The following is a 22,398-nucleotide window of genomic DNA, read 5'->3' as shown; positions in this document are numbered from 1 at the left end:
CCGGCCACATTAAATGGAATGGGAAGTGTTGTAACCTCCATGAGGTGGCATGTGATGTGGCAAGGATGAGTCATCCTTATGATGTGGCAACACATCAAGTCAAACTTGATGTTTCAACTTCTACTTGGTCAAGTCAAACTTGACCAATTGTCTTCCTTGTTGAGTTAAATCTAACCTTTGACTCAAGTCAATTTTAATTTAATGAATCTCAATTCATTAATATAAATTGACTCAATGAATCAAATCTAAATTAGACTCATTCAACAATTGAATCTAATTGAGTCTAACTCAATAAGTCTAATTTGAATCCAATTGGTTCATCATATGAACCCAATCCAATTGGTTCATCATATGAACCCAATCTCCATCCACTTGTTCTTTGTGTGTGACCCAATAGGTTCTTGTAACGTTGGCAATGCTTCTAAACTCCTTTAGAAACATAAGCAATGAGCGGCATCTAGCAATACATCATTGCTACCCAAGTTACAAGAAATGTTGAGATCCAACATCACCTTGTGACTATTAATTGTGACTCCTCACAATATATGACAAGTGTCCTTCTATCCTAGACATCTAGATTGATCAATGTGAGGCATAGACCGTGTCATCCTCTGACCAATCTAAATCTTGAACTCCAAGTAGACTCACTCAATCAAATGAGCTCAATATCTCATATTGACTCATTTGGGTATGGCCATACACTTCGTGGTCTTACTCTATCAAGAATATCGATGTCACTCCCGTCATATAGGAGGGATAGATCCCATCTATATCACTCATATCCCTCTGCATAATTCGTTACATACCCAGTAATCGCCTTTATTATCCACCCAGTTACGGGTGACGTTTGACGAAACCAAAGTACATAACTCCTTATGTAGGGATCCATGGTGACTTCAGGTCTAAGGACTAATAGTCATACTAATAGCCACATGAGAAAGTATATGACACTCATATAACGATCCATGATACTTTCTCATGGCGGGTCATTCAGTATAGATTCTCTAATGCATACCCATGTGTTAGCTTGATATCTCTATATCCATGACTTGTGAGATCAAGTCATCGAGCTGACCTACATGCTAGTCTTATTGTATTAACATTGTCCCTGAATGTTAATACTCGACTAGGAATGATTTAGAGTAGTGTTCACTATATCATCTCACTATCGATTCAACTAATCGATTGATATAGGTATGAACCTTCTACTCAAGGACGCTATTATACTTAGTCTATTTGGCACTAATACAAATAAGTATAATAACCAAACAAATGCCTTTATTAATATACAAGAATATGATACAATGAGTCCATACAATCATCAAATGATTGGCTCTAGGGCTCTAACTAACATTACCCTCGTTATTTGATATGCGTACTTGAGTTGTGCAGGACTGCAGGTGACACATGTGACTCAGGTTGACGGCTTCGGGTCCGGTGAAGGATGGAGCATCCGAGGAACCGTGGACAAGGCAGCAAGGACAAGGGCCGATGGAAGCGACTTCGAGGCATACGCGAAGGATGGCATTGGGGACGAGCCGCGGGCTTGGATGCATCCGAGGGACAAGAGCCAAAGGAAATAAGCTTGAAGGCAAGTGGTCAAAGCTGCAAAGAAGAGTCAAGTGAGTCGTGAGGGTCAGAGTGCTGAGAGAAATGTACTCGGGATGGGAACCCTAAGTTTAGGGTTGTACCAGTCGATTGACATTAGGACCAGTCGACTGATGGTGAGCACAGAGAGCTTCTGTGCCCAAAACGGCTGGGACCAGTAGACTGGTCTAGGGACCAGTCGACTGATAGATAGCCGTTGGAGTGCCGTTGGGCTGGCACCAGTCGACTGGTGCAAGGACCAGTTGACTGGTAACGGGCAAATCAGCAAGGCTGATTTCCTCAAGCTCTATAAGAAGGAGCTTGGGATGGCCAGGAAAGGTTGACGAAATTAGACTTGGTTAAAGCCTAATTAGTAGTCACTAAGTGCTCAAAGGTTCCCTTGTGTCCAAGTGTTTTTTGGTGAGTGTTGTGGTGAGGTTTCTCCACCCATAAGGAGGTTGAGTTAGCCGGAGTTTACCGGGGACTAATCCACCGATGGATTGAGGGATCGTCCACCTTACGGACATGCCGTGGAGTAGGAGCAAGTTATCTCCGAACCACGTAAACGAATGTGTTAGCGGTTTGCATTTCCATTCTTGTATTTGGTGTTTAGCTTTCTATTTGTGTTCGTTTGTATTCCGCTGTGCTAACATCGTAGGAAGCAAGGATTTGGGGGCGCCGTCCATTCAACCCCCCTTCTAGCCGGCCGTAAGATCCTCCAACAGTATGTTGGATCGGAAGCTACGACTCCACCAAAGACCTCTGGGAAAAATTCCTGGAGCTCCACGAAGGCACCTCAGAAGCGAAGTTAGCAAGGCGCGACATCATCCGGACTCAGCTGACAAATCTCCGGATGAACAACGGCGAAAAGGTAGCGCAACTCCAAGCAAGAACTAAGGAGCTGATAACTCAACTAAACAATCTCGGAGAAACAGTAACAAACCGAGACTCGATGCAATATGCGCTCAACGCCTTCCTAAGAATTCCAGAATAGGCATCCTTAGTAGATGCATACTACATCTCTAAGAACTTTGAGGTAAGTACGCTAGAAAATTTATTTTCTACATTTGAACTTCACGAATCTTGAATTGCAGAACCTAAACAAATAGAGAAGTCAAATCATAATGTTTCCCTACAAGCCGAGATGGACGATTCCGACTCTGAAGCGTCAATCGACAAAATTGAAGCGACGCTATTGGTAAGAAAGTTAAATAAGTTTATTAAAACTAATAAATTTAGATCGTAGACGAGAAAGAATCAACGCAACAAAAGTACGACCCGATGCTACAACTACAATGAAGAAGGGCACATCAAAGATGATTGGCCGAAACTGAAGAACAAAGGCAAAGAAAAGAATAAGGAGGTGTTTGATTCTCTCCTAGGAATGGGAATGGGAATGAGTATCATAGTATTGTGGAATGGCAATGGGTATGAGCTTGAATATCATTCTTAAAAATAATGTTTGGTTAGTTGAATATTTTCAATCGGAATAAACCTAAATTTCCTTTTTTACCCTTAGAGAAAAATAAGAGAAAAAATTAGATGGAAGAGAAAGTTGAATGTGAGAGAAATATATGATGAGAGAGAATGATGAGAGAGAAAGTATGATGAGAGAGAAAGTATGATGAGAGAGAAAAGTGTGATGGGAAAAATGAATAGAGAGAAAGTGTGATGAGAGAAAATGAGGAGAGAGAGCGTGATGGAGAGATTGAGAAGAGAAAAAGTATGATAAGAGAGAAAATGTGTTGAGAGAGAAAGAGTGATAGGAAAAATGAAGAGAGAGAAAGTGTGATGAGAGAAAATGAGAAATTGAGGAGAGAAAGTATGATAAGAAAGTGTGATGAGAGAGAAAGTGTGATGGGAAAAAATAAAGAGAGGGAAAGTGTGATGAGAGATAGTATGATGGAAGAGAATGAAGAGAGAGAAAGTATGATGAGAGAAAATATGGTAAGAGAGATTGAGAAGAGAGAAAATATGAAGAAAATGAGGAGAGAATGAAGAGAGAGAAAATAATGAGAGAGAGAGTATGATGAGAGAGAAGATAGAGAGAAAATGGTAGAGAATGTGTGATGAGAGAGAATAAGGAGAGAGAGTGTGATGGAAGAGAATGAAGAGAGAGAAAGTGTGATGAGATAAAATATGGAGAGAGAGAGTATGGTAAAAATATTGAGAAGAAAGAAAGAATGATGAGAGAGAAAGTATGATGAAAAAAATGAGGAGAAAATAATGAGAGAGAGTGTGTGATGAGAGAGAATACAGAGAAAAAATGGTAGAGAATGTGTGATGAGAGAGAATGAGGAGAGAGAAAGTATGTTGAGAGAGAAAATGTGATGATAGAATGAGGAGAGAGAATAAGAAGAGAGAGTGAAATGAAAGAAAAATTGAACAAATATACTAAGGGTATTTTCGTCCAAAACTTAATTTTTATTATCATTCCATCAAAACCCAAGGGAGAGGGTGTGTTTCATCTATACCCAAGTTTTTGGGTTTCATTCCAAAATTTTGATTCCATTCCCATTAATCAAACACAAGATTTGGAAATGAATTCATTCCTTCATTCCCAAACCTCTAAACTAAACACCACCTAAGAAGCCAACTCGATCCAAACATAGCCTCAAAGCAACGTGGGATGAGTCGTCATCCTCCGAATCTGAAGTTGAAGCATACGCCGAACTAGCTCTAACGACAATTCATCAAGAAGAAGATAAGATCAGCTCAGAAATGAGCATAGATGAAGGGGGAGGATCAGAAGAAGAAAGCTATGATGAAGGGGGAGCATCAAAAATAGAGGTAAGTCAGGTACATGTACTAACCCCTAAATAGTTCTTTCGCTTTATCAAAGTACTTACTAAAGACTTAGTCAAATCAGAAAAAGAAATTGCTGATTTAAAAATACCATTAGATAATTTGAACTCTGAAAATGAAAAGTTAAAATTGGAAATTGAAAAATGATCATGTATGCTTAAATAAATTTCAAAAATCAAAGCTTAGAATTTATGGTAAATTAAATTGGTATATTAAAAAAACATCATGGACAACTTAGAAAAGTTATCAGAATTTATGTATCCCTAAGTTTTTGATTAATCCAATAGGAAGGAACCTATACTGGGTTCTAAAATTTTTTCTAGATTAAAATTTTTGTAAGTTAGCGCTTTTAGCAAGAAAAATTAAACAGTTAATTTCTTTATGAGATTTTGTCTAAGAAAGTAGTTGTTGCTCCAATAACCAAGAAAACCTAGTGTCTCGCCACTGTCTGGAAGTCAAAATATTGAAATAAAATATTTAATTAACTTACTGATAAAGCATGAAAATAGAAATTAGATAATGCTTTAACAAGTTTTTTTTAAAACATTTTTTGGAAATTTCTCAAAAATATTTTAAATTACCTAAAAGTTAGAGTTCTTTGTTATCTTCTAATTTATTTTAAAAAATTCCTATCCTGTTTTTACTGTGATCAAAGGGGGAAAGATAGGAACAAGTTTAGAGGGATTTAATATTTTTAAAATTGGTACATAATTTTTTTTTTGATAGGAACAAGTTAATATTTTTTCTTAGAAAATTACAAATTTTATAATTGCAATCTTTATGCTGAAAATGTTAGTTTAGTAATTTCTTTAAATTACTACTTGTCTATTTTTTTCCTAACTTGAACTTGAGTTGATGTACATAAAAAATGGAGAGATTGTTGGTCCCCGTGGTTGTTTTGATGTGATCAACCAAGTTAGGTTAGGTCATGTTTGGTTTTGATCCCTATATCTAAGTGTGTAGGAGCTTAGAAGCGCAAGAAGTCGAGCGGAAGACGCAGCTAGCGAGAAGGACAACACAGGAAGAGAGTCAAGGGACTCGGTGTATCCGAAGGACGAAAGAGCTACGGAAGAATACACCGGTGGACGAGAATAACGTGCGTGACGTTCGAGGGACGAGAAACTAGGGCGGAAGCCTGCTCGAGGATAAGGTCGAAAATTAGGTTCGAGTGAACCCTTTTTCGGTTGACCGCAATCATCTAATCAAATGGAACTTCGGAAGCTGAAAAGAAGATGAAGAAATGTTGTAAAATCAGCTGGAGGCGCCCTCAACGGTCGTTGGAGGCGCCTTTGCCCTCACCAGAGTGAGGGCGTCCTCAACTGGGTCAAACAGACCGTTTGCGAGCGGAAAATGTTTTATCCGCTTATCCCTTTGGAGGCACCCTCAACCCCTTTGGAGACGTCCTCAAGACTCAAGATAAGATTTCCAGGAGCTATATAAAAGCCCCTGGAGCTAGGAATTAATTATTCAACTCCTGTACTAACTTCCTAGCAACGCTTAAAAGCTTTCAGTGTGTAAAAGATTTCTCCGCCTTCAACGAAAGAGATTCGTAGTATATTTTTTCAACTGTCTTGGATTAATAACCATCTAAATTATAACTAAGTCAAAATTACTGAGTCTTCTTATTTTCTATTTCTTTTATTTTATTATTATCTTATTATTACTATTTTAAGAGTTAAAAGCATGAAAAAAATATATTTTATTTTATAAATAATTCACCTCTCCTTTTTTTACCGGCCTCATACACACCAATACTATGTACCTATATTTATCTTTATCCGTACTCATAGAGCTAAATGACCCTCTACCCATTCAAACAGGAAAATATCTTTCTGTGCTTCAAAATTATATTATAGGTGGTCCAAATTGTAGTATTAAATTTATATTATAAGTGACTGCTAGCAAAGCGACACGTTGGTTGATTGGTTGACAGTGTGTATTCCAATCCTAGTCGGAGATGAGAGGGCAATTAATTGTTTACTGTCTCAGTACCTGCGCTGTTCTTGCCACCTTCCTTACTCCTTGCTCAGCATCTCCACCTAAAATTCGCACCTACTCACAGTAAATTAACCAAAAGAAACCCAGAATTATTATACAATGAGACGTGAGCCATGCGCGATAAGCTCTGGCACACGCAATTTAAAATGGCGCACACGCATGACGAAATTCGTCGACCTCGTCGTCGTCGTCGGCGTGTCGCGACCAATCAGAACCTAAACCACTTCCGTGTTCCTCTTTCATTCGAGCATTATATAGGTCAATAGGAAAAAGCCGGGGTTCGCGGCAGTCGTCGTCTCCGGCAGGCTTTATCTGCTGACGACCGTTCCACTCCAGCTAGCTAACGGCTCGATCCACCCACCGTTTGTTTATTCTATTGAGTTTTATGGCGGGGAGATAATTAAGAAGCGAGCGATCGATGCGGCTGCGGAGAAGAAGAGGAATTCGTTGGCCGATCGAGGAGGATGGCAGTGGAGTTGCAGAGCGAGTCGATGGACTACCGGGTGGAGCTGCTGTCGCCGGTGAGGCTGGAGGGGGAAGCGTCGATGATGGCGGCGACGCCGAGTTGGAGGATCAACGTGAACGACTTCCCCGTGCCGGAGCAGCCCAGGGCGCCGCCGCTTGCTTCCAGAGTCCTACGCAGGTTCCAAGGTACTAATCATTCTCTTTCAGATTTCTGACTTCAAGCTAAGTAATTAACACGATCAGTTTATTGTCTATAATTTCTGACTTCAGGCAAAGAAAGGAAAGTAGCTAAATTCTACCAGAAGCAAGGGCAGCTCCTCGAGGGATTCAGCAAGATGGATAACTTGAACGAATTAGGCTACTTAAATGATGCTCCCACGCAGGTTTCTTCCTTAATTTATTCACTTTTTTTCCCCATCTAAAATAAGATTTTAGTCAATATATAGTTGAGACACACAATTACACAATATAATCTACAGGAAGAACTACAAGACTTGGCCAAGAGCGAAAGGTTCGCCATCCACCTATCCAACGCAGTCAACTTGATCCTTTTCGCATCCAAAGTGCTGGCTTCGATCGAGAGCAGATCCATGGCGGTGATCGCCTCCACTCTGGACTCTCTGCTCGACCTGCTCTCGGGCTTCATCCTTTGGTTCACGGCGCACGCCATGAAGAAGCCCAATCACTACCGCTATCCCATCGGCAAGAACAGGATGCAGCCTGTGGTATGCATATACCTAACTGTAACCTCAGTACTCCTTAATTAGCAAACTTTAACTAAACTAAACAAAAGCAGGGCATCGTTGTCTTCGCGTCAGTGATGGGCACTCTCGGCCTGCAAGTGCTCTTGGAATCCGGCAGAGAACTGGTCACCAGCGTACGGAGCCTGATTATGCATCTTAATTTGTCAATCGATCGATGGTTTGTAATTGTGAATCGCGCATGCAGGACCATCCTGAATTTGATCGCGTAAAAGAGTTTTGGATGGTGGGCAGCATGTCGTCCGTCACTCTGGTCAAGTTCTTCCTCATGCTCTACTGCCGCAGCTTCGAGAATGAAATCGTGCGCGCCTACGCGCAGGATCACTTCTTCGACGTCATCACCAACTCCATCGGCTTGGTCGCCTCGCTGCTGGCCGTCCGGTACGCCTGGTGGATGGATCCCGTCGGCGCCATCCTGGTAATTGATCCACGTACTCTGTTTGCTCTGTTTCAAGTCGAGGGGTGATTGGTTTTCTGGTATATATATGGATGTGTGCAGATTGCGTTGTACACGATCGGGACGTGGGCGAAGACGGTGGTGGAGAACGTGTGGCTTCTGATCGGCAGGACGGCGCCGCCGGACTTCCTGGCGAAGCTGATATACCTGGTGTGGAACCACGACAGGAAGATAAAGCACATCGACACGGTGAGGGCGTACACGTTCGGGGCGCACTACTTTGCGGAGGTAGACATCGTGCTGCCGGCGGACATGCCGCTGAGCGAGGCGCACGACGTCGGGGAGGCGCTGCAGGAGAAGCTGGAGCAGCTGCCGGAGGTGGAGCGCGCCTTTGTGCACGTCGACTTTGAGTTCACGCACAGGCCGGAACACAAGCTCAGCCTTAAGCAATAATGATAATCCTTGTCCCCAATTATATATTATGAATATAAAAAGATAATTAATATGATTAAAAAAATAGAATAATGAGAGAATTCAGAAAGAATTCCTTTCTAAAATTAATTGACATTTTTGCAAATTAATCTATCAAATTTCTAAAATTACAACAACATTTTACGCCGCTAAAATTGATGGTATTGGACTCATATTTCAACTTTTTCCCCCAAATTATTTTTGAGTTTATACAATAAACCTTTCAGTTAGTATTCGAAATTGAATTTAGACTAAGACACATTAAATTTTAAAATCCTGCAGCTCCACGTAACTCTATAGTTAAAAGTCGTGCTAAGCTATCACTCAAAATTAAGGTGAGTTAGACCAGATTCAAAAAGAATCAGAGTTGACCACGATGAGATTCGAGTTTGATCTAACTTACTCGGTGTCTTCAACCCAAGGATTTAACCTGAAGATAAGACAACTATTAAGATTTAGTCTTAGATTCTGACATCATCCATACCTCAACTTTAGATCTTGACATCCCTCTATGTCTCAGTTTAGACATCTCTTGGCCTCAGTTGCTGACATCCTCTATGTCTCGGCCTTAGACGGCAACATCCTCCATGTCTCGGCCTTAGACGTCAACATCCTTCCTCTCTAGGCCTCAGTTGCCGACATCCTCCACACCTTAGAGTCAGATCCTAGTATCACATCTCTCTCGATTTTAGTCGTCGACATCTTACTCAAATTAAGGTAAAAGTTGTGCTAAACTATTAGTCAAAATTAAGATAAGTTAGGACTAGACTAAAAAAGAATCAGACTTGATCGGACCTAGATGAGATTCGAGTTTGATCTAACTTACTTGGTGTCTTCATCCCAAGGATTTGCCTGAAGATAAGACATCTATTAAGACTTGGCCTTAGATTCCGACATCATTCATGTCTCAACCTCAGATCCTGACATCCCTCTATGTCTCAGTCTTAGATCTCAGCATCGTACCTCTCTTGGCCTCAGTTGACGACACCTTCCATACCTCGGCCTTAAACCCCAACATCCTCCCTCTCTGGGCCTCAGTTACCGACATTGTCCACACCTCAATCTCAGGTCCCAGTATCACACCTCTCTTAGCCTAAGTCGTCGACATCCTCCATACCTCAGCCTCAGATCCTAGCGTTCTCCTTCTCTCGACCTCATTCACTGACATCCTCCACATCTGAATCTCATATCTCGACATCACATCTCTCTTGGCCTCAGTCGCTGATGTTAGGGTTGATTTGTGCTGGGGGTAAATAACTTGTCGCACGCTCGTTACTTACTTGATGATGATAATATGTAGCAGAATGAACTCGAAGTAAACTTACAACACTAACACAAAGAATTTACTTGGTATTCACCTCAAGAAGAGGCAACTAATCCAAGGATCCGACCCTCACTCACTCATCCACTATGAAAACACTCATTTACGGTAACTATCGAAGGCGGAGAAGCCTTGTATAAACTCACAATACAAGAAGAAAGAAAAATAAGCTTATACAATACAAATCTTACAAGATTTACAAAACCCTAACTTGCTTCTTCTTGCTTGAATACACCTCTTGACTTGCTTGGAAGTGCACCAACACTCCTCTCTAAGCCTCCAAGATCTAGTGTATGCCTGTGAGAATGATCACAAGAAGTGGAGAGAAAGCACTATGGATGAAGATGTTTGCCAAAGCTTTATCCTGCGCAACGGTCATCTCCCAATCTATCGGTTGATCAATTGGGGAGGCTGAATCGATCGGCTGATCGATTCAGCCCTCTTTTGTGCTCTTTAGAAAGTGCCTGAATCGATCGACCGATCGATTCAGACTTTATCACGATCGTGTGAGAAAACCAACCCCAATCGATCGACCAATCGATTGAGGAGCCCAATCGATCGACTGATCGATTGGAGAGCCCAATCGATCGGCTGATCGATTGGGGAGCCCAATCGATCGGCTTATCGATTGGGGAGCCCAATCGATCGGCTTATCGATTGGGGAGCCCAATCGATCGGCTTATTGATTGGGGAAACTTCTGTGCCAGCGATAATTACTCTCAATCGATCGGTTGATCGATTGGGCTGCCATTTGTCGCAACACTGTGCCCAATCGATCAACTGATTGATTGGGCTCGGTCCAATTTGATCACTTGATCAAATTAACCAACCCTAGCTTGCCCGAGTCAAGTCTAAGGTGTCCCAAGCCCAACATCCAGTCAACCATGACCTGTTGGGACTCCTCGTGCCTAGCATCTGATCAACCTTGACCTGCTGAAACTTCTTCGCCAAGTGTCCAGTCAATTCTTTGACCCACTTGGACTTTTCCCTTCGTGCCAAGTGTCTAGTCAACCTTCACCCACTTGGACTTACCGTCTCGTGCCAAGTGTCCAATTCTCCATGACCCACTAGGACTTCCACCAGATGTCCGGTCACCCTTGACCCATCTGGATTTTCTCGTGCTAAGTATCCGATCAATCCTTTGACCTACTTGGGCTTCCAGTAGATGTCCGGTCACACTTGACCCATCTGGATTTTCTCGTGCCAAGTATCCAGTTAATCCTTTGACCTACTTGGGTTTCCCAGCACCAGGTGTCCAATCAACCTTGACCCACCTAGGTTTTCACTTGCCTGGCTTCACTCACCAGGACTTTCACCTAGCTTCACTCACTAGGATTTTCACTTGACTTCACTCACCAGGATTTTCCCACTGTCGGCTTCACTCACCAGGACTTTCACCTGCCTAGCTTCACTCACTAGTTCTTTCACCTAGCTTCACTCACCAAGATTTTCCAACTGCCTAGCTTCACTCACTAGGTCTTTCACCTAGCTCCACTCACCATGATTTTCCAACTGCCTAGCTTCACTCACCAGAATTTTCCCTTGCCTAACATCCAGTTAGGACTTTTCCAGTCAAGTATCTGGTCAACCTTGACCTACTTGATTCTTCTTTACATCAAACTGGTCAGTCCTTGACCAAAAGAAAATTGTATCAACAATCTCTCCAATCGGACGATTGCACTTGTAATATCCATGTATTGTCAAACATCGAAATCCAAATATCAAGACTCAAGCTTAAGCCAACTCAAGCTTAGTCAAACTAGTTCAACCTTAACCTAGGGAATATTGCACCAACAATCTCCTCCTTTTTGATGTTTGACAATACCTTTAAGTTAGGCTAATCTCATAGCCTCAACTTTTCTTCATGCCAATGTATGAATGAATGTTTCCTTCATTCTCTTCCTTTCCTAGACGACAAACTCCCTCTTAAACCTTTCATTCTCCCTCTATTGGCACACATCAAAAACTCTCCCCTTGAAGAGTTACTCAACGTTGTTCACAACCTCACATGTTGTTCACAACACTATAATGAAGGTCTCATACCCTTCATTGTAACCAATGCTCACCCTTGAGCATTAACCACTTTACCATGCTCATCCAAGAGCATTCATCGTACCAACAGTGAAGGTCTCATACCCTTCACTATATTAAATGTCTATCCTTGAGCATTAATCCACTTCAACATGCTCATCCTAGAGCATCCACAACTTAACAATGAAGATATCCACTCTCCATTATTTTTCAATGCTCAACCTTGAGCATTTACTCTAAAGAAGGTTAACCACCTTCCAAGGTGAATGAAAGATTAGTTTTCATGTCTTTAAAGAGTAACTCCCCCTAAAGACATACTCTAAACTTCTGTCATTGCATCAACAATGACTTGGAATCCCTAAACCTTTAGGAAACCCAAAATTTGAAGTTTTGAGGTTCAAGTATCAATATTTGAAGGTAAACCTCAACCTAACTTCAATCTAGTGGTCCTTAACCAATCCATCCTTATTTTCATCATGAAAACTTCCCCTAAATGTATACAAATGTGTTTCAAGGGGTTAGGAATGGTTTCCTAGATTAAGAATGGTTTAAAGTCTTGAAATCAGGCATTTACAAAGTAAACAAAGTGTAATTTTAAATATTCAATATTTAAATAAATGCATACAATTCACTTTTACACAGTTGTTTCTTAATTGAAATGACATCTCATAGCATTCAAAAACAACAGTAGGGATATCGCAACACTAAATTTGAACGGTCCTGATGGCTAGAGAACCTTCATCGGACGACGGTGGATGCGACCGCGTGCGCCCAACTCCTCAATTGATCTTTCATGCTCACCCCGTCGCCGCTGGGAGGCTGAAATCGCCAATTGTTCAGCAGATCCACCTTCAGCCTCGCCTCCCACGCCTCAGACAGGTAAGGCCTGGCGAGGGAGGTAGTTCCCGATTCTCCCCCGGCCCTGCTCCTCCTTAGGCCCGACATGATCTTCAGCAATCGAGGGTCGTTCTCCTCGTGGGAGAAGGCGAAGCCCAGATCGATGAGCCCCATGAGCTCCTTGAACTCCAGGTCTGTCAAGCTCTTGCTCTTCGTCCTCCTCAACCTCCTCCCCCTCTGCCTTTGCTCGTCGTCGCTATTGCCGTCGACGGCGCAGTTGGCGTATTGCCAATAGGGCTAACTTGTTTGTGTATTTCTGAACTTAGAAAGGGGTGAGATGCATAAGCAGATTGCCTAAGACTTAAGATGCTTATTTCAGTACATTGACATAAGTCTAGGCGTTAAAAACAAAACACATATTAATTAGGTTAAGTTATTCAGCTTAGTCAAAAACTAACTGATTACAATTAACTTAATCTGACTAACTAAGTAAAAGCTGATATCCTCTGATAGTTAGCAAGTAACTAATCGGTTAGACAGTTATTTTTTGATGTTAGGTTCAGGGGGGGATTAATTCAACTTATTTTCATACTTAGTACCAAAATTATTTTCTCTGCTTTAAAAATATCTTTGAAAAATATTTCCTTAAAAATATTCTTTTTAAATCTGACCTTATAAACTTATTTTTGTAAAATCTAATTTAATAAATCTATTTTTTTAAAAAACTAGCCTTTATAAAACTAAGTTCTTTAAATTTGGATCTTAAAAAGTTGACTTTTATATAAAAACTTAGTTTTGATTTTACAAATTTAGTTTTTGAAAATTGAATTTTATAAACTTAATTTTGAAAATTGATTTTATCCACTTAGTGTTGAAATTTGGCTTTGATAATCTTACTTTTGTAAATTGGTATACTTGCAAATTAGTCTTTATAAAACTTATGTTTGAAAAGCGTTTTGAGTTTTCAAGCTTATTTTGAAAATTAGGTTAATTTTGCAAAGTTTATCTTTAAAAATTACTCTAAAATTTTTTCAAAGTTATCTTTCTAAGTTAACTATTTTTTAAACATAGCTATTTTTGAAAAAACTAAAAGATAAAGTTTAAAGTAAAATTTTCAAAATTTTCTACTTTCAACTCCCCCAAGTCAATCTTATTTTAATTCGGATTCTCTATTACGTTATTTTTCTTTACCGCTTATTTTTTTCTATCCTATATTTTTTTGATGAATGTCAAAGGGGGGGGTTAGGTGATTTAAGTTAGTTAGCAACGAAATTACCAAAAATAAAACAAGACTAACTTAACATCATTGCTTGCAAGTGCTTGTAAGTGTTTATTTATTGCATATTTTTTCACTAACTTAACCAGATTGTCATTGCATCAAAAAAGGGATATTGTTGGTATGGTTAGCACTAATGTTCTAACTCAGGTTTTGATGAATGACAAACTAGGTTAAGTTAGTTTCATTGTGATCTAACGCTTTGACCAAGTGTGTAGGAGAAACCCAGCTATGTTGACGGGCCGATCGGATAGCTGGCACGAAGTCCAGACAGGTCGATGAGCTGACCGAATGTCTAGCACGAAACCTAGCTAGGTCAACGGGCTGACCGAATAGCTGGCACGAAGTCCAGACGGGTCAAAGGGCTGACCGGACGTCTGGCACGAAGTTTAGACGAGTCGAAGGGTTGATCGGACGTCTGGCATGAAGTCCAGACGGGTCGAAGGGTTGACCGGACGTCTGGCATGTAAGTTAAGGTAAGTCACTGGAGGGGAATGATTATGAGGGCGCATTCCCGGGAAGGGAACTTAGGCGTCGATCCAACTTAGAACTATTTCGGAACTCTAAGTTGAGATCTTGACTAGATTCCTGTCTCAGAGGGATGAAATCTAATTAATAATCTATTTAATTATTATAACTGTATTAACACTTTGTTTTGCAGGGTAATATAATTTGCATCATACTTCGGACTAATTTTTTCTTGCAAGGAGGTGAAGCTACTGGAAAATGGGGTTCGGGCGCCCGGAGTGAAAATTTTATCTCTTCGTCGCGTCGCCACATGGAACTCTATGGTTAGCTAGGCTACATCACACTCTAGGCGCTCGGAAGGGATCCGAGCGCCCGGAGCCTCCTATATAAGAAGGGTGAGCCCTGGAGAAAAGTACAATTCACTACAATGCCATCCAACACTTGCTCTGTTATGTTGTGCTCCTGCGACGCTACGAAGCTTCTACGACAACACATTGTTTCTTCTTTTCCTTAATTGTTGTCGGTATTTCATTTTTTAGCATTCCTATACTTTTATTTTGTAATAACGTTTTCGAATTGCTAGTAGATTATCCAACGAAAGCACTCGACGAGTGCGGGCCTTGGAGTAGGAGTCGACGAATGTTCTGAACCAAGTAAAACGGTTCTTGTTAGCATTGTGATTTCATTTTTCCGCTGCATACTCGCTTAAAATCTTTCGATCGATATTCACCCCCCTCCCTCTATCGACTTTCACTATCTAACAAGAAGGTGCAGAAGTTGCCTGGCTGGTGGGCTGTGAAGATACTAGCCGGATGCGGGACACCTCTGTCGTCGGTAGAGGAGGGGGCATGAAGGCGATCAGCGGAGTGCAAATCATCACTTGAGGCAACCCGGATAATGAAGGTGTCCGGTTAGAGGACAAGGACGCAGGGAGTTCCCCAAGACCCTGCTCAAGAGGTGGAAGAGAAGTATCACCCCGCTTGGATGGGGGACGAGAGTTGACCATGGTAGGAGTTTGTAGGTATGAAGTGGCAGTTTGGGAGGAACTTTTCGCTCAGCGCCTCTTGCAATGTTGCAAGGGTATGTCGGTAGTTGCCGACTCCGATGCGACAGCGATTGGGACCATGGATGGTCGTTTAGGTAGAAGGTCCGTTATGGCAGCCGTCGTATAGCTCGCGGTTGTCCGACTTCCTCTCGTGCCACTCCTTAGCACTGGAGTTCCCTCCTCGTCAAGCGGATCCTCTTGGGAACCGACCGGTTGCAGACCGCGACTCTCTAACTGGGCCACGGCTGTAGCATTGATCTCTGCGTCTGCTAGTTTGGACTTGCTGGCTAGACGTGCGCACAACATGACTCGAGCTGTAAAAGAAAGAGAGAAATCAATTAGATTCAAAAGTTAGACTAAGAAAGAGCATACCTAGGCTAGACGAAAGCCGTGTGCAGATCGGGCTCAGGCCGAACACGTAGAGGATGCCCTCCAGCAGTAACTTGTGTATATAGTATTTCTGACCGGCTAAGCTCAAAGCTACATGAAGGTAATCCAAGCGGCTCTTATATTTCTTGAGCTCGGGAGGATTTGGCACCTCTAATTGCCACCTGATCGGAAAGTCCGACCGCTCGGGAAAACTAATAAAGAAATAGTAGTCCTTCCAATGCTTGTTGGAGGATGACATATTGTCAAAGAAAACTAGGGCCCACTTGGGCTTGGAAGAGAAAATTTCCTGGCTCGGACAATTTGGGATAATAAAAATAGTGGAAGAGCCAAGGAGTAAGGGGAATGTCATGCAGGCGGAACAAAACGACGATCTCACACAGTAGCCAAAAGGAGTTCGACACTAGTTGATGGACAGAAATACGAAAATATTTACAAACGACAAAGAAGAAAGGGTGGATCAGAAACCGTAGACCGGTATTAAATTGGTCCCTAAAGAAGCATACAAAACCCAGAGGTGGCTCGTTTGGACGGTCAAAAGCCGAAGGAAGACTGATTTGATAATCGGAGGGAATTTCAAAGGCAGCTCTCAAACTCTCGGCATCACCTTCGTTGAACCTGGATTCGATGGATGTGTACCAGAGGCCAGGGACGGAGATAGGTGGCTGAGAGGAGCTTGCCATAAAAAATAAACGACAAGAAACAACGAAGAAGTTTGATTGGAAGGAAGCTAAGAATAACGAACAGAGCCGGTTGAAGGGTACAGAAAGCTTACTAGAGAGGTCGTTACGACTGCCGGAAAGGAAGAAGAACACAGTGTCACCGAAAAGTTCAAAGACGGAGACACAGAGAGAGGGATATGAAAAATGCAGAGTGACGAAGACGACGACACACGTGAGGTTTATAAACCTCATGGCCGGTCGACCTCAACCATCCGATCCAAAGCTACGGAAACCTAGAAGTAGATCCTATCGTTGATTTTGAAAAGGCGCACACCTCGTTACAAGAGAATATCCGCTTATCACGTCGAGCGTGCAGCGTCAGTAAGGGACACGTGTCCTTCGGTCATCGGGTAGCATTTAATGAGCTTAATTAAAAAGGTATGACTGCGTGCTTGGCTATAATTAGTAGGAATCTGCACAGTCTTCAAGAAATTTAGATGACGTCATTCACGATCGAGCTCGCCCGAGGACGCGTAGGGAAAAAGAAAAACATGGGCCAAGTGTTACTGCGCATCGTCCCGATCGACGCAAAGAACGAGTCACAGGGTTGAACCTGGCAATGGCAAAATGAAGCTAAGTGGTGTGGGCTTGTAGGTCGATCATCGATTAAGGACCAAGCACAGGCCAATCGGCATATGGTCCCAACGGACCTTAAAATCGCCGAAGACACATCTTCTTGTCTAGTCAGTCGAATTTGCAGCCTCCTTCGACTAGACTTGAAGGGGAGACTTGTGATGCAGTGATAAGGAGGAGCCTACCTGGCATGAGTCAATTACCACGGTGTAGGTCAAAATCAAGGTGGTCAAGGCCAGGGCTTAAGCAAGGCTCGGCCGCACCCAAGCGAGAAGTGGTTCATCGGCCGATCGGAGGGGTCATTGCCTAGTCGGCCACCGGAGTAAGCTAGTGTGGTCAACCCGGTCGACAAGAGAGCAAGTTGAGCTAGCAAAGACCTCGAGTTGAGTGGGCCACCTGTCCGGCTCGAGGTATGGCGTTGGCATTGTAAACATAATGAATCGATAAAATAATAAAAAAGGAAAAGACAGATAATTGATAAGGAAAAGAGAAAACAAAGGAGAACACTCCAGCTATCATTAATGAGAAGAAGCCAAGACAAAGATGTCTTTCATCGATAATTAATATCATTAAACAAGGGAAGATGGAGGGTCACTAAGAGGTATAAAAAAGTATGCCAGATATGAAGAAAGGCAAGCTGAATCTCTATCCCTAGTACTTTCACTCTCTTCTTCTTCTATTTGTGACTTGAGCGTCGGAAGGTCAAAGTCAGGAATCTCTTCCCTGATTTGGTTTTGTTTTACAGAGAGGAATGAGGTCTTCATCCAATCAGCAGAACTGCTACATCCCCGACTTTTCAGCTTCACGCCTTCGTGTTAGGATCCTTGGTACTCGGCTAGAGAGGGGGGGTGTGAATAGCCGCCCCAAATCGCTCGTTTCTTTCTATAAACTAGGGTTAGCGCAGCGGAAAAATAGATGCAGAAAGAATACAGGAGAAGAAAGACAAACCATATAACGAGGTTCGGAGATGAACTCCTACTCCTCGGCGTGTCCGTAAGGTGGACGAAGCCTATCAATCCGTCGGTGGATGAGTCCCCGGAAACCCGGCTAATAGATACTCCTTGTGGGTGGAGAAACCTCACCACAATCTTTGCAACAGCAATAGAAGTACAAATAGGAACAAGAAAACAAGAACAGAAATGTAAACAACACTTGCTTGCCTTCTTGAAGTCAGCAGGAACCCTGGTGAAGCAGCAGCTTCTCGGATCCAAGCCTAGCTAGAAAACCAGCAACGGGAAGAAGCTCACGCAAAGCTTTAGCACCCAACGAGCTCAACAAAGCTCAGCAGGAAGAAGAAGCAAAAGCTTCAGGCAGAAGAGTACTTCCAGAAAGAAGAAGAAGAAGCCCTGTAGAAGCCCTCAGCCCCTTTATACCTGCGAAGAAGAAACAGCGAAGAAACTAGCCGTTGCATCGCAACGGCTAGAACACTGATCGGTCTGCAGACCGATCAGCCTAGGCGCGTGAAGCTTCTGTTTGTCACCTGATCGGTCCCCAGACCGATCAGGTGTCGCGATCGAAGCCCTGATCGGTCTGTGGACCGATCAGGGAACCTCCTGATCGGTCCATAGACCGATCAGTCTTCGGCTCCTCTCGCCACTGATCTCTTCCTGATCGGTCTGCCGACCGATCAGGCCATGGGTGGATCGGTCAGCAGACCGATCCACGGTTTTCTTCTCGCAAGGTTGCGTTGCCTCCTGATCGGTCTCCAGACCGATCAGATTGCAATCAGTGAGCCACTGATCTAATTCTGATCGGTCACCAGACCGATCAGGGCAAACGCAGTATCACTGGATCGGTCACCAGACCGATCCAACTCCTCGGTTTAGAGTGCCCTCTCTAACCTAGTTCGGAGAACGAGCTACCGAGCCCTCTCCGACTCCATATGCCAAGCTTCACTCACTTGGACTTCTCAACACCAGATGTCCGATCACCCTTGATCCATCTGGATTTTCCCTTGCCCGACTTCACTCACCAGGACTTTCACCTAGCTTTGCTCACTAGGGTTTTCACCTGGCTTCACTCACCAGGATTTCCACAACTGCCTGGCTTCACTCACCAGGACTTTCACCTTTCTCCTAGCTTCACTCACTAGGATTTTCACCTGGCTTCACTCACCAGGATTTCCACACTGCCTAACATCCCAGTTAGGACTTTCTCATTCACCTAGCTTCACTCACTAGGATTTTCACCTGGCTTCACTCACCAGGATTTTCCCGAATGCCTGGCTTCACTCACCAGGACTTTCACCTTCACCTAGCTTCACTCACTAGGATTTTTCCCCGTGCCAAACTCCCTGTTTGGACTTTCCGCGTGCCAAGCTCCCTGCTTGGACTTTTCCGTGCCAAGTCTCCATACTTGGACTTTTCCGTGCCAAGTCTCCATACTTGGACTTTTCCCGAATCAGGTCAACCAGGTCAACCTTGACCTACGGTTGCACCAATAATCTCCCAAACATCTATTCTTGTCCCACATCAAGAATAGAACTCTCTCACGAGTGTCAAACATCAACATGCAACACAACTAGGTCAACCTTGACCTAAGGTTGCACCGACAATCTTCCCAAGTCAAACATCAAAATACAACTCGAGTCACGTCAACTCGAGTCGGGTCAACCAGGTCAACCTTGACCTAAGGTTGCACCAACAATCTCCCCCTTTTTGATGTTTGACAAAACCATAATCAAGTTAGGTTAACCCGATAACCTAACTTAGGTTTTCAATCATCTTCCAATGTCCAATGTTCTTTCCTTGAACATTCTCTGGACATTCTCCCCTTAGGTTAACCCGATAACCTAACTTGGGTTCTCTAATAATTCTCCCCCTTTTTGACACACATCAAAAAGTATTCCAATGTTCTTCCTCGAACATTCCTTGACAAACTTCCCCTAGCTTAGGTTAAACCGATAACCTAACTTAGGTTCTCTAATAATCCTCCAATGAACACTCTCCCCTTTTTGACACACATCAAAAAGAAAAAGGAGGGTATCAAGGTCAAGAGTTTCTTCCTAATGAAAGTCCCATACCTTTCATTGAAACTCTTATTTTCCCTTGATACTAAGCTCAACAATCCACTTAGTGATAATCCCATATCACTAATCCTCAAGGAGTAAAAACTCCCCCTAAAAGTCAACTCCCCTTGACTAATAGTTAAAACTCCCCCTAAAGGCCAACTCCCCCTTGACCATTGCACCAACAATGTCTTGGAGAGTTTCAAACCTTTATAAATCTAAAAACCAACTTTCAGCCGAAATTTCAGACATGCAGTCGAATTTCAGCACATTGGCACGCTATCAGACCTCACTGGATCTGTCACCGGACCGATCCACAGCACTCTGGATCGGTCCAGTGACCGATCCAGCCCTCCCTGGATCGGTCCAGCGACCGATCCTCTGGTTTCTGATTTTTTCTCCCGAAATTCAGAAACCCCTAAAATCAGAAAATTCGAAAAATTGTGAAATTTTGAGGATACATTCCTCATATCATACACTATCATGGAAAATAATTTTCTATGAAAATAGTTTCCATTTTCAAATCTTGATACAAAGTTCAAAAACTTTGAAATAGTTCAAGTTTTAACTCAACTTTGTATCACAAAGTTCAATGATGAATGCTATCACTAGGAAAGCTTCATCAAGGTTTTTCAAATCAATTTTAAAATGCTTTTAAAACCATTTGAATTTAGGACCATAATCTTAGGGCTAGATGTACATGACTTGTACACAAGCTTTCCCTATGATCCTCAATTTCTTGAATTAGGCTCATCTAGGTACAAGAACTATGCACCTTGATCCTAATTCATGATCCTAATATCTCACACACATCTAAGGTGTATCAAACCACATTCAAGTCAATTTGATGTGAGATATGGGTTAAGGTCAACTTAGGCTAAGTTCTCATGCATTTTCTAAACACAAATTTGATCTCAATATCAAAATGTGTTTTTCATCCTTAAATCAATTCAATTGATTATTAATGCAAGAGATGATGACATGGCATAAAATGGTATCATAAATGAAAACATGTGCCAATGTCATGATGTCATGGCATAAAGTTTGAAACTTAAATAAACATGACATAACAACTAGCCTAAGCATTATCATGACATTTCAAATGATAATAAAATAAATATGATGTCATGGCATGGCATATGGTAACCAATCATGGCAAGTTAGCACAAATAAAATACCTAAATTCCCTATCTAAGTATCCTTAGCCTTAGCTAACTTAAAATCTAACCCTAGATTGCCCATATATCCCTAAGAGAAAACCAAAATCCCAATTATGGTATTTCTCTAGGTTTTCCTCAAATTGTGCCACTTAAGATTAAAAATGATATTTCCACCATTAGGCACATTTAGCTCTTCAAGGGAGTAAATGATAATTCCATTTCATTTTCAAAAGTTCTCAAAACCTTGAAAATGCTCCTTGAGTGTCAATTTCCTCAAAGTTGGGTTAACTACCCTTCTTATTGGAGTTGACACTCTCTAACCCATTTATGGGGTAGAGAAGATGCTCCTAGGAACCCAATACCTATTTGAGCTCATTGGGTTCACTAAATATTCACTAGGGATAACTTCCCTAGCAACCCTCCTAATGACCCTCTTAGGCTTTAAAGCCTTGGTCATTTGGGTCTCATCAAGGTCAACTATAGGGGTGACTCCCCTTGTGACCTTGGTAATGGTCTTCCTAGCCCTAGGTTTTGTTCCATAATCAAATGGAACATTGTGGTAAGTGGGCTTGACCACTTGGGACTTAGGTTTGTGACCCAAACCTTTCTTGTCCTTGGACATTGGTTTTTGACTCTTAAACCCTAGAGATGACTTCTCCATGTTCTCAAGAGTCTTTTCCAAAGTATCAAGTCTTGACTTCAAGACTTGATTCTCCTTCTCTAATACCTCAATCTTTAATTTATCATTATTCCTTGAGGTATTTCTAGGCATATGTCTAGATGATTTGGGATTTCTACCTAGGTTCTCCTTAACCTTAGATGAGTTAATCCTAGGGTTGGCTTTCCTAGTGTTATCCTTATCTAGGCTCACATGTTTTGCACCTAAGCACATGTATTGATTCCTAAGGTTATCATGCTTGTTATTATCGACAAGTGCAATAAAATTCCTAGCATGCATTTTATTAGAGTTGCAAAAATGAACCTTAGAGGTTACCTTAGGGTTTGCCTTAGCTCCCCCTATCGATGTGCCCGGTCTCTTGCCCTTGTGAGGTTGCCTCCCCCTCGGACAATGGCTCCTATAGTGTCC

General features: G+C 42.2%; 1 protein-coding gene across 2 annotated transcripts; it reads left to right on the top strand.

Annotated features, from left to right (window-relative positions):
• Window positions 1-6,562: 6,562 nt before the first annotated feature.
• On the top strand, window positions 6,563-8,578 carry LOC121975166 (metal tolerance protein 7-like). Of its 2 annotated transcripts, none has more exons than XM_042526618.1 (6): window positions 6,563-7,041; window positions 7,126-7,238; window positions 7,335-7,580; window positions 7,649-7,732; window positions 7,804-8,034; window positions 8,116-8,578. In XM_042526618.1, the coding sequence occupies exons 1-6, from the start codon at window positions 6,855-6,857 to the stop codon at window positions 8,464-8,466; spliced, it is 1,212 nt and encodes a 403-aa protein (XP_042382552.1). In that variant the 5' UTR covers window positions 6,563-6,854; the 3' UTR covers window positions 8,467-8,578. The 2 variants fall into 2 exon arrangements, with proteins under 2 accessions (XP_042382552.1, XP_042382553.1); XM_042526619.1 differs by having other exon boundaries at window positions 6,566-7,041; window positions 7,652-7,732.
• Window positions 8,579-22,398: the final 13,820 nt, after the last annotated feature.

Source organism: Zingiber officinale, chromosome 4B, assembly GCF_018446385.1.
Source record: "Zingiber officinale cultivar Zhangliang chromosome 4B, Zo_v1.1, whole genome shotgun sequence".
Lineage (NCBI taxonomy): Eukaryota > Viridiplantae > Streptophyta > Magnoliopsida > Zingiberales > Zingiberaceae > Zingiber > Zingiber officinale.
This window is presented reverse-complemented; position numbering and strand designations above follow the sequence as displayed.